The 15,121-nt window shown below is 53.6% G+C and overlaps 6 protein-coding genes across 6 annotated transcripts; 2 read left to right on the forward strand and 4 right to left on the reverse strand.

The window, feature by feature from the left end:
* Positions 1–179: 179 nt before the first annotated feature.
* Positions 180–1,677, reverse strand: MRS44_001443 (uncharacterized protein; the record flags this gene model as incomplete). Its single annotated transcript, XM_046270444.1, has 2 exons — positions 180–1,499; positions 1,555–1,677. 2 exons carry the CDS (start codon positions 1,675–1,677, stop codon positions 180–182), a joined length of 1,443 nt encoding a protein of 480 aa, XP_046138291.1.
* Positions 1,678–4,341: 2,664 nt separating this feature from the next.
* Positions 4,342–4,739, forward strand: MRS44_001444 (uncharacterized protein; the record flags this gene model as incomplete). Its single annotated transcript, XM_046267358.2, has 4 exons — positions 4,342–4,350; positions 4,410–4,481; positions 4,547–4,617; positions 4,670–4,739. 4 exons carry the CDS (start codon positions 4,342–4,344, stop codon positions 4,737–4,739), a joined length of 222 nt encoding a protein of 73 aa, XP_046138289.1.
* A 257-nt stretch (positions 4,740–4,996) lies between these two features.
* Positions 4,997–6,237, reverse strand: MRS44_001445 (uncharacterized protein; the record flags this gene model as incomplete). Its single annotated transcript, XM_065623703.1, has 3 exons — positions 4,997–5,578; positions 5,626–5,965; positions 6,038–6,237. The coding sequence occupies 3 exons, from the start codon at positions 6,235–6,237 to the stop codon at positions 4,997–4,999; spliced, it is 1,122 nt and encodes a 373-aa protein (XP_065480134.1).
* Positions 6,238–6,816: 579 nt separating this feature from the next.
* On the reverse strand, positions 6,817–9,821 carry MRS44_001446 (uncharacterized protein; the record flags this gene model as incomplete). The annotated part of the gene is made up of 3 exons (XM_046272521.2): positions 6,817–8,579; positions 8,631–9,445; positions 9,493–9,821. The coding sequence occupies 3 exons, from the start codon at positions 9,819–9,821 to the stop codon at positions 6,817–6,819; spliced, it is 2,907 nt and encodes a 968-aa protein (XP_046138287.2).
* Positions 9,822–10,159: 338 nt separating this feature from the next.
* On the forward strand, positions 10,160–10,561 carry MRS44_001447 (uncharacterized protein; the record flags this gene model as incomplete). The annotated part of the gene is made up of 4 exons (XM_046280642.1): positions 10,160–10,195; positions 10,251–10,312; positions 10,364–10,450; positions 10,507–10,561. The coding sequence occupies 4 exons, from the start codon at positions 10,160–10,162 to the stop codon at positions 10,559–10,561; spliced, it is 240 nt and encodes a 79-aa protein (XP_046138286.1).
* A 2,290-nt stretch (positions 10,562–12,851) lies between these two features.
* On the reverse strand, positions 12,852–13,879 carry MRS44_001448 (uncharacterized protein; the record flags this gene model as incomplete). The annotated part of the gene is made up of 2 exons (XM_065623704.1): positions 12,852–13,475; positions 13,769–13,879. 2 exons carry the CDS (start codon positions 13,877–13,879, stop codon positions 12,852–12,854), a joined length of 735 nt encoding a protein of 244 aa, XP_065480135.1.
* Between the last annotated feature and the right edge of the window lie 1,242 nt (positions 13,880–15,121).

Genomic DNA, 15,121 nt, shown 5'->3' on the forward strand with positions numbered 1-15,121 from the left:
CAGTAACACAGCACCAAACTGGAAGGCACGCCATGAGACACTTGCACTTACACCCACTCTCATCATCTTCACCAAACCCATCATTTCTTCTCCCTTTCAAAACAATGCCATTTCTCATTGAATTATAATCTCAAGCCAAATTGGGCGTGTATTGTCTTTTGAATTCTTTCGCTCATCGCCTAGGCCACCCATTGCTCCTCAACCTCCCCCAATAGCTTCCACAGCTTATCAAAGACGTTGTCGGCATCATATTGCTTCTTCAGCGCCCTCAGACGTCTAGCATTTGCCCCGAATGCATTCTCTGCCGAGACAGCGTCGGTGCTGACGTAATTGATGTAGTTGCCTACGCCGTCCTTGAGGCTCGCATCGTTGTAGCCAAGTTCACGAGCCGTCTTCTGGTATTCGCGATTGAACTCGCGGATCTTCTTGTCCAGACTTTCATCCTCCCACTTCCACACGATGCCGATGTTGTAGTAGTTGCCTCGCGAGTTAAAGGCTGTCGACTCGATGGGGACGGATCGAATCTTGCCGTGGGGAGTGCATTCGAGGACTACCATGCTACCCTTGGCGCTTGGGTTCTCGTCGATGAAGGCCTCGAAACGATCGCGGATTGCCTCGGCCGTTGATAGCTTGAGAGGGAGGGTGAAGTTGCTGCCGCCAAACATGTATCGGCTACCTGCAGCAAACATAGCGTCTCCGCCCTTGTTGACCGAGGGATAGGGCATAGGCCCAGTCTGCTTCATGAGCGCATCGAGCTCCAACACTGGGGCAAAGTATTTGGGTCCATCCTCGACGGCATTGGGTCCAACGTGGGCCATCTGAACGATGGTCACTAGGGGACGAGGGGCCTCTGGATCCGGGCCTGGAGGGGCATGGGCGAAGCTTGCGATGAAGGCCTGGTTCCCATCATTGGTTTCCTCCCACTTGTTGAGGAAATCGACCACGGCAGGGAGCTTGTCTTTGGGCAAGATGACGAGGCCACCCCAGATCTCACCCTGTGGAAATGCTCTGCTGGTGAACTGAGTCACCACACCAAAGCTGCTGCCAGCGCCTCGCAGAGCCCAGAAGAGGTCGGGGTTCTCGGACTGAGATGCGGTAACGATGCTACCGTCTGCTAGCACAACTTGGCAAGAGATCAGCTGGTCAATAGCCAGCCCGTGGAGGCCGGACAAGATGCCATATCCTCCGTGCAGAATCAGTCCGCCAACACCTGTGTGTGAGACGGTGCCTCCAACGGTCGCCAATCCGTGGGGCCAAAGAGCATCATCAACGTCTTCCCAAAGACAGCCTCCTCCAAATGAGACAGTCTGGGCGGCTGCATCTACCGAGACGCCCCTCATAAGAGCCAAGTCTAGGACCATGCCCTCGGGGGAGGGGGCGCTGGAGGATTGCGAGGTGCTGTGGCCGCCGCCCTTGACATTGAATTTGATGCCATTGGCCGTTGCGAATTTGACGACTGCGCTCGCTTCCTCAACGGTTGCGGGCTGAGCTACTGCTGCCTAAATCCGAAGTTAGACCCTTCTGTGAGGTGAGGTTCAGAATGTTCCAACCCACAGCTGGCTTGACACAGGTAAGACTCCATCGCTGGAGGCTAGCTTCATATCCATCGTCTCCAGGGACTAGAAGACGTCCCTTGACTAGTTCCTTTCGCAACGCCGAGAACCTGTCTGCTGTCATTTTTACTTAATTTTATGAGTTTGTTGAATTATTGCACAGATGATCACGTCTGCAAAAAAGCAGGGCCTCGGGCGCCCTTTTATGCGCCTCTGGCTTGGGATCGGAAGCTCACCTCAGCAACGCCGAAGCTTACGCGCTATGGACGTCGGATCTCAAGGATGCGGGGATCTCATATCCAAAGAGGCTTGGTTTGGATGCTTGGGATTGGCGAGGTTGTGTGGATGCAAGTGGTGACGGTAGACAATAGCACGCCGCGGCTTACACACCCAGCATTGGAACGGATGATAGGTGATTTCCTTTGCCGCGTGTTTTCTGGTGGCAAGAGATACCTAATGGGTTTGGATTCTTCCAGAAGCAGAAGAAAGCTGATGAATTGCTCCTAGGTTGCCGAGAAAATGTCGTGGTTTCGTAGGATTGAGACACTGCTCCAAGGATCCAACGATTGAAACAACGATTGGCTTTCAAGCCACCGTATTGACTCAGCGAATCGGCTCGAATCGATGGATCTGTTCTCCATTGCTCGCTTCTCCTTGAGGCTATGCATTTGCTATCTAACAGCGAGGCGTATCTTCTGAGAAACCGACCGTCCGTATAGTCAACCAATTAGTTGTAACCGAGGCATGGCTAGGGTGAGAGACCTTGGTCTAATTCGCTGAGTTGATACGGTAGTACAGAATATTGTGTAGCCTGAACAGTCTTTATTACCACAAGCATTTAAAAGCTATAACAAAACCCACCTTTCTCATCATGCTAAATACGCCCCAATCATGTTGTTGTCATCAAATTTCTTGCTGCCCAACTCGACCGTATTCTAATTACGCAAACTCGCCTGGTGTGCTGGGTTGTAAGCGAGCCATCCATCCCTGGAAGCATCAGGTTTGGAGAAAAAAGACACAACTTGAACATTCTAGCCAGGGCAAACCAGGCCTTGAAGAGATTTGAATGCTAACTAATTTCACGTTTTAGGTTTATTCTGATACTCTATTGGAATTCTACAATTCTCGACAAATTGTTTGACATAGTACATTTCACAATCAGGCTCGATATCACTGGGAAAATTACGCACTGTGCGACGAAACGTGCCATGTTCCGCGACTCACGCATGTCTTGACTTGGTCCAAGCCTGGATTTAGTAGTACAAATGGAGAGCGGTTTCTAGTGCTTCTTAACGTGTGGAAGATACGGTTGAGTAGCTGCGCCGTTGCTAACAGGAAGAGTCAGCGTCCATCCATGTAGTTAGTGGAAAGATATGCATCCATGTTATCACCTCCTCTGAAGTGATAATCAATCAAGCTCCATCAGGGAACGTTATTATGGACTCCCTTTTGTCACCTGGTGCCCAAGCCTCCAGATCCTGATAGGTAACTAGATGCTCATCAGAATCCGTTTCAGGCTCAATATGGACGCTCCTGCGGTCAACTGCCTGGTCCTCTTCGGTTGAGCAGTAGTTGCCACCTCCAGAACAGCGGTAATTGGTGCTGCACTCGCAAGTTTCTTTGTCCGAGACCATGTCGTTCCAGTCGTGGAGGTTATCCTCTTCGCTACCATACCTAACACAGCGTCTCCTCGACAAGGCGGAATTCGACAACGCCAACGCCAACGATAGGAGTTCCAAATCCTCCCCGTCTCATCCTCTACTCCCATCTCAGTAATATCCATGTCGGGCCAATGCCAGGCAAATGGCAACAGCGGCCCTCAAATACCAAGCCGCATCCAGAACCTATCTTCCCCTTCTTCATTCTCATACGAGTGCTCAGTCACGACCTTAACGTAAAGATTATACTAAGCGCGGTTAAGGCTCTTATTAGCTCTATCTAACTAAAGGAAGTGGTCTATGCCTTGCTGGTCGAACATAAGACAGACGCAAAAGCGGCCCATTTTGATGCCGCGGTGACCTTATGGCTACAAATGCTCAGCGACCCAGGCGTCAAACCATCTACCTACTTTATTAGGGGTTGCTCCATCCAATGTAGCAGTATCTTATATGATATCGTAATAGAATCGTCAAGCTAGTTCTTTATTGGGGCGAGGATCAAAAGGCTCTTAGCTAGGCTCACGGGGTCCTGATAGGTCATCAAAGACGTACTCGCGTGCGAGCTGGTTAAGCTCCTCGATGGCCCTGGCAAACCTCTCATCTGAATCAGGCGTGTAGATAGTACGGAAGATGGTGAAGCCCCATGTATATGGGCGGTCATGGAAGTGTGACTGCTGGCTGAGAAGCCTGAGCATCTGTCGTACCTACCTCTGGCCTTCATGATGTATGTGAAAATGGGGAGGAGTATTCGCAGGAGGTGGGAAATCAAGTAAAGATTCAGGAATTGGGCCAAAATCTTCCATCATGATTCGGTATGAGCCTGAGTTTGAAAGGGAGTGCGTGGGTGGTGATTGTGTTGGTATCACAGGGAAAACACGCACTGTGCGACGAAACGTGCCATGTTCCGGAACGGTCGAGACCCTTAAGCGACCTAACGGGACAAGGAGGACGGAGAAAAAAAAAGGTGCCATTTATAGATAACGGCCCGTGCAAAAAGTCAGAGGAAAGAATAAATGGTTGGTCCCCCTCCGTTTTCCGTTTAAAATCCCATCTTACATTCTTCAACACCGCCAGACAAAAAAAAAAACCTCTCTACCTTTCGTTCTTACACTACCACACACGTCGCAATCATGGGTAACGTATGTTTAATCGCCCATTAGAGAGGTAAACAGCATCCAAGTCTGACTTGAGAATACAGGGTGCCAAGGCTCAGCAGAAGCGCGAGCGCGCTCAGAAGGAGGGCAAGACTGCCAAGTCCCAGCTCAAGGTGGTGAGTCTACCATGTTCCTCTCGTCTCGACGTCCTCTGTTCGAATACTAATCCTCTCGGGAACAGAACAAGCAGGCTTGCGACATCCAGTGCCAGGTCTGCAAGTCGACCTTCCTCAAGACCACCAAGGGTCCTGCGTATGTCCCCCACGATACTCCCGAGTTGACCGATCTAACAACTTATCTTCAGTCTCGCCGAGCATGCCGAGAACAAGCACAGCAAGACGCTGGCCGAGTGCTTCCCCACCTTTGAGCAGTAACCGTGCTCTTGACGAAGCGAGCCTTATCAAAGCAAAGCAATTAGGCGCACAAAGGGAACACATTTGGGAGCATTTTAGCGAAGCGAGGCGTACTTGTGTTGTTGTGGTGTGATAGAACAAGGGGGAGAGCAAAGACTGGGAACACGGAGATGATGTGACGAGAAACTCACGACGGAAATGCTTTTACATGGCTCTTATGATTCGCTTGCTATGATTCCACGGGGAGATAACTTTCTCTCCTCCTCCATGTCTGCCACTTAATGAGCCTCCACCGCCTTGGGAGGTGCCTCGACCACCAGCGCAGCCTCCTCCCGCTGCTTCTTGGCCCTTGCCTGCTCCTCACGGATCGCGGCGAGAATATCCGGGTACCAGCGTTCACCGACGTCTTGGTGACTCTTGACGCGGTTGCGCAGTGTCGCCTCGCCCAGCGTCTTTGAAACGCCTCCAGCGCGGAACGTAAACTCGACGTCGTCGATACGGCCGCCGTTGCGCTCCACGATTTGCTGGCGCTGCTCCCTCACGCTCTCCGGCACGCGGCCCACGCCCACCTTTTCGAGGTCCTCAAACTCTGCATCCATGCGCACGCCCTGGAAGAAGGGGATGGAGAAGCGAGCTCCTGAGCCAGCGGCCGGCGAGAGAACACGGTGCGTCGTCGAAACGCAGACTCCCTGCGTCAGAGCTTCAAGACCCTGTCCGATGGCAACGACGAGCGTCCCCGGGATGGGTTCGCAGTCGATCCACTCTCCACGGACGTTCTGCACCTGCAACCCCTTATGGGAGGTTGCTTGGAGGAGGTAGCTCGTGAGCATGCTGTCCTTGTGCGGTCCGACACCCTGACCCTGCGCGTCCCCCCGCGGCCGAGCTCGGCAAGGTCCGGGTACTTGACGATCTTGAGCTTATGTTGCTGGTCAGCGTCAAAGTACTTGGAAAAAGCATCGCTGGGGAGCTCGATGGCCTCGGCGATGAGGGAGGTGAAGTAGATGGAGATGTCACCCATGCGGTTTATGTAGTCCGTGTAGGTGCTCCGAAAGCCGGGGATAGACTCCTCGGCGGGCCATTGGTTGGGTGCCAGCAGGTTTCTGTAAAGAGGGGAGCCTTCCTTGGGGATGGGATGCTCTGTTGAGAGGTCAATCTGCTCGCGGTGGTCAATCTCTCCAGCCGTGATCTCAGCCGAGAGGCGAGAGTAGCCCAAGAATGACGGGGCATTCTTCATTTCGATCTTGAGCCTGGTTAGGTGTTAGTACTCATAAACTCTTCAAATGTACTCATCAACTCTTCAAAGTAGAAACAAGACTTACTTCTCCTCTTCAGGAATATCAAAGAATCCCTTGCCCAGATCAATGACCCTCTGAAACACCTCATCGGGAATGCCGACGTTCTTGAGATACAAGAAGCCAACCTCCATCAGCGCATGGCGGAGCTCCTTGAGAAATCCAGGCTTGGTAGCCGGATCCCGAGCCGCAGCCAGGTCCAGGATTGGAATAGAGGTAAACGACATGGCCGAGTTGCAGTGGTAGATGGACAAGATCGACAACGGGGTTTAGAAGCTTAAAGTGCCGAATGACAATGGATGCAATTTGTTGATTTATAACTTGGTATCTTGGTCTTGTCTTGTCTCGCAAAATAAGTAATAAAAAAAAGATAGGTAAGTAGCCAAGATAAACTCGCCCATCCATCCCATCACCTCATCGCGCCATGGCGCAATTGGTCCACCAGGACACACCTTTTTCTCTTCCTGCTTCTTCTCTCGTCCTCTCCTCTCCCCTCTCCCCGCATCTTGCAGTGTATCCACGACCGACCCGATTCCCGGTTCCCGGTTCCGCCGATGGATGCCGGGTGGCGTCTGGTTGGTGATTGCTTCCCTCCAGCCCCGGATGCCGGTTTCGGTAATGATGTTACATCTGCACATGTTGCGTCTTGTCTTGTGTCCGTCTTCAACCAACCCTGTTCAACGCCGACGCCGGCAATGCAATGCCTGACAACCCAGAGATGGGGATCCCTCCAACCAGACCACGTCTAGTATAATACATTGGGCTTGGCAAATAGCCCACTTCACCCTCGTATATATCCTGTCTTATCATGAAGCCGAGAGAGGCTTTGTCGCGAGCAGGCCCGTAACCTTGTAGAACATGTCCTCAATCGGAGGTGCGGCGAACGCAGGAGCAGCATCAAAGATGTCTGCCAAGTGCTGCTGGTTGATGACGCTGTGGTGAATATCGTCGTCTTCCATCTCCACATCCTCGGCTTCGACTTCGCCTTCAGCCTCGGCCTCGTCGTCACTCGCCATCTCCTCATCCTCATCAATGAGAGCAACCTTGTCACCGCCGTTTACCTCGGTGCCTTCAAGACGCAGGTCCTCCAGAGGCTGGACAGTGGCGAGGGACGAGGGGTCGGATCCCTCCGCAACTACCCACACCTGCGCCGCATCATCGAGAGCAATGAAGCCGCTTGTGTCAGGAGCAGATACCAGGCTGACAACCCTTTGAGGCGTGCTGCGCACCAACAAGGGCTCTGTCTCTTCAGGTTCAAACACGGCCAGGAGGGAGCCCTCGCTCGCTGGTAGAGCAAGAGCAAAGTGCCCAGAGGTGTGATCAACGGCGAGTTGAAGCAGCTCGTTGGCTTGTAGGGACTCGGGCATCACAATGCCGTAGCGTAGCTCATCGCTTACCACATCGTAGACCCGCAGCTCATCAGACAAGATGACGACAAATGGCGAAAGGGCGCGAATAGACCGCAACTGACCCTTCCATTGGCCTTCAAGCGTCTTGACGACCTCGCCAGATGCAGCGTCAATTACATAGACTGAGCCAGAGCCAGCTGTTCCGAAAGCCACGAAAAGGGTTGAGCCGTCTTCTGAAAAGGCAATGCTTCCCTGAGGCTCATACTTGGCGGATGAGTCGGGGATGTCGACGGTGCCGTCTGGGGACACGCCGTCACCCACAGCAATCACTTGCGAGCAGCTCCAGGTAAAAACCTCCCGGCCGTTGGGGCCTTTCACGAGAATGCCATTCTGAGACCTCGTCTTGGGGCGCCACAGGCGGACTGATCCATCAGTGCCGATAGTCGCAAAGCATGTCGAGACGGGGTTCGACGCCAAATCAAGAACCGCCTCGTTACGGCTTGTAGCATGAGGCGCGTTGATCCTGGAAACAAGGGCGATCTGGTCCTCGCCCTTGCGCGCCTCCCAGAACTTCAGGTAGACTTCTCGTCGCTCATGGATGAACTGGTCTTTCATATCGCTGAGGACATTATCCACGTCTCGTGATGAAGGTTCCCAGGTGTCCACGCTGGCAAGCCACTCCCCATCAGCCGAGAATGCTATATGGGTGATGAGGGGCTCGCCAATTGGGTGACCCTTGTTGGTGATGTTGACATCTGTGGGCTGAGTACGAGCCAGGGCTTGCTGTGATACGCTTCGGAAGGACTCGAGGTCGAATGTCTGCAGCAAGGGAGCAGAGAACCCTCCCGCAAGAGTAGCCTGACGACCGTTTCCAACGCAGACGTGCAATCTTGAGTGGTCGGATGGGTTAATGGCAGCTGGGATTGGTCTTTGGACACCTTCAGGCGCCTTCCACGTTCGCTGAACCAATTGATCCTTGGGCGTCGAGACATTGACAGCAGCCGACTGAATACCAGCAACGTATGCTGTTGGCTTCATCTCGGCGGTTGAAATGATCATGGCCGAGTTATCGTCCAGGTGGACGGCGTAGGCTGATCCATTTGAGGAAACGGTGATGTTCTCAACACAGCCAGAAAGATGCGGCAGGAAGTCCTTCCTTCCAGTGTCCATCTGCCATAGTACCAGAGCATTTTCAGAACCTCCAGAGATCATGTAGTGGCCTATGAAAGTCAGTATGAGCAGGTGCAGCTACGCTATTTCGAAACACATACCATCTCGTGACCATTTCACCGCATGCACAGCCCTTCGGTGCCAGTGGAAGTTTTGTGCTTGAATGGGCTCTTTATCAGAACCGGACTTGGCAAGGGCCTGGCTTCGAGCCAGGGCATCGCGATAAAGATAGATGGAACCGCGGGCGCCACCAACAATAATGTCGAGCACAGGCGCAGTCTCCTGTCGCGCCTTTCTTCCTCCTGTTGCTGGCCTGGGGTACACTCTGAGGTCGAGGGCGGTAACGAGGTCCGGGACATCGAAGGTGTAGATCTCATACTCCAAGGCCGCCAGGTTGTCAAATTGAGGCTGGGAAGGGACGCCAAAGAAGAGGCGATCGTTGAATCCACCGACCAGGACCTGGCCGTCATCGCTCGCTTCCAGCAGTTGCAGGCCGTTGCCCGACTTCTTCATCGCCAAGACAACCTTGGGTTCAGACTCCTCCTTGGCATTTCCTGAGTATGCGACAACCTCTATCCGTCCGGGCTTATCCGACTCGGCAACAAGAACGAGTTCCTGTGCCTTTCCAGAGATGTTCTTCGTCAAGACCACAAGGGCGTTGGCAGTTCGGGATCGCGTTTGGAACGACGCAGGGGTCTTTGAGCTTGTCCAATCGACCTGGAACACATGTCCATCGGAGCATGCGACCCAGATGATATTCGAGTCTTGCTTTGAGTGCCGCATTGCGACAATGTGGGCAGGCGCCGAGGCCTTTTGTTCTGACGAGTCGGCTGTGGTGATTGGGATTCGGCGCACAAGCAAGGAGTCGGCTGCCGAGTACACCTGGATCGAGGTGTTGTAGGCGAGGATAAGATGTCTATAAAAGTTAGCCAAGCCAATTTCAGTGGCACTTAATGAACTCACTGTTCATCTTCAGTCAGGATGGGGTCGATATCGAGCATCCTGCCGCCCATGGGCTTGGAGACGCGCCATCCTGCCTCAGCATTGTCGAATTGTCGGACAATCTCGAGCTCCCTAGGTCCAGGAGCCTCCAGAGCTCCTGCGAGCCCATCCAGCTCAGCTACGACGCCATGTGCGCTGGGTAATTCACTGGCATCCGACTTGCGCCCATTGGCCTTGTTCAACTTCCGCTCAGCTCTGAGGCGCTTCGATCTCGAGTCGTTCTCATTCAGGTCCCGCTTGCGCTTCTTGTTCGGGTCGAGTTTCGTCCGGGGACTCTTGTGGCCAGCCATTTTCGCCACCTCTTCCTGTCTGCACAGTCAAGACAGATATCGAGTATTGCTCTCGCGACGGACAATAAGGTTTTGTTGCGAGGTGGTTTGTCCAGGGAAAAGGCGCCTGCCTGTGCATCTGCTGGGAGTTCGCAGAAATTTTGGTCCCGCTTTGGTGAACTTTTTGTTGCTGATAAGATAAGCCGGCCTCCGGACAAACGTCGGAAGGTAGAATTTATTTTCCAACTCAGGAACGACGCCAAAGAATCGCGAGCTTTCTCCAAGACGCATCCATCACCTTTGTCGCAAATCTTCTCGAGACAGCCATCGTTGCCGCGCAACTTTATCACAAAGCCAAGATGATTATTCCCATCCGTTGTTTCTCCTGCGGAAAGGTGACTAGTCCTCCGGCATCACGTTACTCGAGCGACCAACTGACTAATTGTTTAGGTCACTGGCGACCTTTGGGAGCGTTACCTTCAACTGATCGCAGATCCCCGAAAGACCGATGGGTACGGCAAATCCTATGGCGCAATCGAATAGAGACTAACACACGTATTCAGTGACGCTATGGACGAGCTCGGTCTGAAGCGATACTGCTGCCGCCGCATGATCATGACCCACGTTGATCTTATCGAGAAGCTTCTCAAGTACGACGACACCACCGGCACAATATGACTGCCAGCCTGATACTGACATGTTTTAGGTACACGCCTGATGGCCGAAACGAGAAGAAGCAGCGTCTCAACGAGAACGAATAAGACCCGCCTTTGACAATGGAACATAAAGATCGTGCATGGTTTGGCGTTAATGGAATTTAAACAAGTACCTCGTTTGGATGGCGTATGGAAGACTTCGCGTTGAAAGGGCTAGAGCACGCGAGTACTCTTAATTCACAGTGTCTTACCCAAACGTGCTCGAGATGCCCAGGTGCACTACACCCATTGACTCTCTTGGGGCGTCATCTGCACCCAACTCGCTTCTTTGTATGGCGAATCGACATGACCAGTCAACAAGAACCCTCGGTTTCGTATCCTGCCCTCAAATGAGGTTGATGATCTGAGCGAGGAGCCATGATTGCTTATTACTTGGCGGACAGGTTACTTTTGCACCTCCCCAGGTCTCCCCCACCACCGCCCGTCAAGGCCTGTGCGCAAAGAGCGGTGGACAAGCGCCTGCGACAAGAGAGAACAAAAGGGGATGGGCAGACATCATGCGCATAAAGTAACGCCTAGGAGATGGAGCCAACAAGCTTCTTCGCTTAACGGAACCAGCGATGCAGCCTTGCATATCGAAAATCTCACCTGACCAAGCAACACCGGCCGTGACAAGTCTCTCGTATCGATCCGGCCTGTTGGTGTTGGCCGAGGCCCTCTCTAGGAGCCTCCCTGGTAATTCACGCGAAGACTGTTGGCCATGCCATGTTGAACAGCAGGCTTGTAGAAAATCTCGCTGCAGGCCAACAACTCCGCTCCGCAAGCCAAACGATTCGCCGACCCAGACTGTCGGAGACGCAAAAGGTCCGAGTTCAGACACATCAGCAGAGTCGTCTCATTGCAGGGCTCGGCATTTCCGGACCAACCTTCTCACAGGAAGGCCATGTCCGGGTTACCGAGTGTTGTGTGTCAGTGGACACATCTGATGGCAGGGTATGCAACTCTTGATGAGGGCACTCGGTGACTGACCAACACCAAGGATAAGTCGGGATGCCACCCCATAACCAGACACTGGGACTCCGTGCAGAGCCTGAACACCACATGTACTTCCCTAGGCCAGGCCATAGGGCAGACCAGTTGGTGTGCCAAGTTTGAGGAAGAGACGTGGAACAAAGCATTAAGGCTGAACTTGTCCACAGCCAATGCGGAACGCGGCCGACATTTGAGGCCAGCCACTCAGTTTCCAGCCCTAATACACCTAGACCAGTCAGCCTATCCAACGTGTCGGGTCGTCCTCTGAAGAGTGAGCACTTGGAGGTTGGTCTGGTTAACACCAAAGGCGGGCGAGATTCACTATTCGCTGTGATTGGTTGTGACAAGGATACAGTGGTATCCTCCTCAACCGTCTCATTTGCCAAGATGCAATCAAGACGACCGGCTCTAGCAATACCTGATGGTGTTATAGAGCCAACAATTCTCCCCTGTGCCCTCTGATACTGGACAGTCAAGACCACTCCACAGCTCAACAAGACAGATTACCGCGTCTGGGTGGTCAGACGAGTTGCTGAAAGCGGGCAACAACCGCGCACTTGAACAAGCGGCATGAGCCATTCCGCCGATCCAGCACGATGTTTTTGCTAGGGCCAACAACGAGACGGCAACCGTGCCATAAGAGGTTGGCTTAAGCCGTCGGGTCAGGTTGCACGACGCCGCAATATGCGATACCGCGTCAATTGAATGGGGCTGGGATACCAGGCCGCGCCGGCGCCTAAGTATGCAATGCACTTTCAACTCCGCCCTCTGCTCAGATCCTTCCTTTATCGCCATGGCCTCGGCTGCGTCAGTTGCACTCTTGCCCCGGACTTTTAGCTCGAAATGTTCAACGGGCCGGCCAAGGAACTCGGAGCATGTGCCTCGACGGAACCATGTTGCAGCGTGCTCGATATGTCGATGAGCAGGCAGCTTGGGTAACATTCAAGCTTCGGTGCCTCTTTTGCTGTGGATCCCGGGACCCATCCCGGAAGGAAGAAGAATCACGCCTCAGCCCCGTCTCTGTGGGTTGAAGAAGGGATCGAGAAAGGCACCCGAATTCGAAAGAACCAGGAAGCAAACTTCCTGGAAGAGCGAACCCATGGAGTCACCAAGGGTACACTACAAGCTAGCCAACGGCTGTCGTCCCCGCACCGCCTGGATGGGATGGAATCGTTAGAGCGGTTCCGACAGTCTGTCTAGCGCTGTGATAACTGAAACGACGCAGCAGGCATAGGAGCTGTCACCACGCTAAAATGGCTCCTGGGACAAGAATCCTAGCCAGGTCTGTCTCCAAGTTGACATGGATAATGCGAGGACTAGAGGATAATCCGCCAACAAGCCCTGGATTTTGAGCCCTTCCACTTCAAAATTGTCGGTCGAAAGACTGTTGATCAAAAGCAATGATGGATGCCAGGCTCTCGGGCGTTTCCGCAGACGCATGGATATTCTGGACGTCAACAGTGCGTTCCGCGCCGAAAGCGGAAGCACCCTTCTCGATCACCTTGAGCCACAAAGAAGCAAAGTGACAGAGAGAACGAGGCTCCAGACAAGACTGTGGCCATGAACACCGTTTACGTAAATCAACAATGTCCATGTCGCTTCGACACTGAGAAGCAGGCTGAACGCCGTCCCAGCCTGTTGAAAGCCACTCAAAGCCAATATCGGATTCAAGGCGCACAGCCAAGAGAGCGCGCTGGGCGCTCCAACAAGGGAAGGGACTTTGCGTCACGGAGGCCGCTCTGCGGCCCCGGCTAGTGGGACCACCGGTTTGTTTTAGCGTTGCTAAAGCCGCCGGGACCAGACTGCTGGGATCGAAGAGGCTAATCGCTGACTGGCCCGTCTGGCAATCTGGTGGCGCCCCTGCGCGCCCAGGGCGTTTACCAGCACAATCGACAAGTCCCAGAGTGTGGGATTTCGGATGGGACCTGCGCCCGGACTCGCTCTCGAAGGAAGCGGAGGGAGGGAGGTCGCTCCTCCGGCGGCCAGACTAGATCGGATATGGTGGGCTGAGTTGCTCCCAAAACGAAACAACAAAGAGTAACCATCAATCATGGTTTGGATGGCCACTAGGGCACGGCTTCGGATTCAGGTGGCCCGAGATCACAACAATGCCCGCATGATGGAAGGTTTGAACACAACCAACATGCCTCCATTCAGGCTTCGTATGATGAAAACCTTGGAAAACCTCGGCCGTCTGGGCCGTCAACAAACAGATGGGTGACACGCTATGCGGAGTAACGATATGTTGGTTGTCGACGTGCAAAGTTGCCATGGTCACACCGTTAGACCTGCACTCGTCTCAACATCGGGCTCTAGAATGCATCCTGCGGGTGGCACCCGTGCCGAATACAGGCTGATTGGGATAGCGGGCTGAGGTCGGTTGTCGATCATTGGGATGGAGAGTTGAGTGTCACATTCCGTGCCGTCGATGCTGTGCAGCAGGCCGTGGCACATGGCATTGACAAAGGGAACGCTTCGCCTGTCAGCCCGACAGCCTGCTTGCCTGCTGTGCTGCGCAGAGGGCTCGGTGCTGTGCGTGTTTGGATGCATCCTCGGCCAAGTCCTGCCTACACCAGACCTTGAGATCCACTGAGCATGGCAATTGGGTGGGCTGCAACTCGTTGGCGGAAGCGATGGGGTGGGGGACTGCGGAGGACTGGCCAGTCCCACCGTGAGTTAAGCGCCGACGCCTGTCCCTTTTGATGCAGCCCCACGGGTTAGGAGGCCACGCCCATCCCCCTCGACGAGCCTGCCGGGGTTTGACTGGCCCGTTGCTGGCGGTGGGCGCCTGGGGATGTTCTCTTGTATCCGTCAAGCATGTGTGTTGATGGGCGCAAAGTAACGCGAAGCTGAGCACCCGCAGATCCGAAGTCAGTGAGTCAATGGGTAGACGAAAGGAGTCTTACGAGAGGGAGGGCAGGTAGATGGAGAGGCATGGACTGACGAGATGAGAGTCCAACGATGACGGTGAAAGAAAAGATCCATGACAGATAATATGATGGGTGTTAAGTTAGCCCTCAGGTACACACTCACCAACTGTAAGTCAGCAGGTCTTGGGATGGGGAAAAGATTGCGATCCAGAAGTAAGGCAGGTACTAGCAGGGATGGGCCTCCCGTCCTTTGATCCGTTCGTCCAAGCCTGATGCTCCAGGGCTCCTTCCGTCAACGGCGATGATCACGTTCTAAGCGTTTTCGGTGTACTTGCCCTCGGTACTGGTACTGGGTGTATGGCTTGGGCCATTATCAGTGTTTTTTCTTTTTGGTCAGCTTGAAAGTGCAATTCAACATTCAACAACCTATGCTTGTCTCAGTTGGGCACGATTGATTCAGCTCGTTCTTCCTCGCGAGGACACCCGTTGAGCCTCCACCTATCCCGTACACGGTAGGTAGGTAAGCAGTCAAGAGAAGGTTGCATCGACGACACCCTACTTATCCCGCCAAGGACAACACCAGAGGCAAGGCAGCCGGATAGAAAGGGGGACATTGACGTTAGCCGCTCCAGCCATCCATCCCGTCGAGTTGATGTAATTCCGCCCTGAACTGGTGTCCTTGAGTAGGTGTTCTACCGTGTACGACACCCCAATACAACTGACTTTGGGTTGCCGCTATTGTTCTGGCACAAGCCATCTTCTC

Source organism: Fusarium solani, assembly GCF_023522795.1.
Source record: "Fusarium solani strain SB1 chromosome Unknown bctg00000000, whole genome shotgun sequence".
Classification (NCBI taxonomy): Eukaryota; Fungi; Ascomycota; class Sordariomycetes; order Hypocreales; family Nectriaceae; genus Fusarium; species Fusarium solani.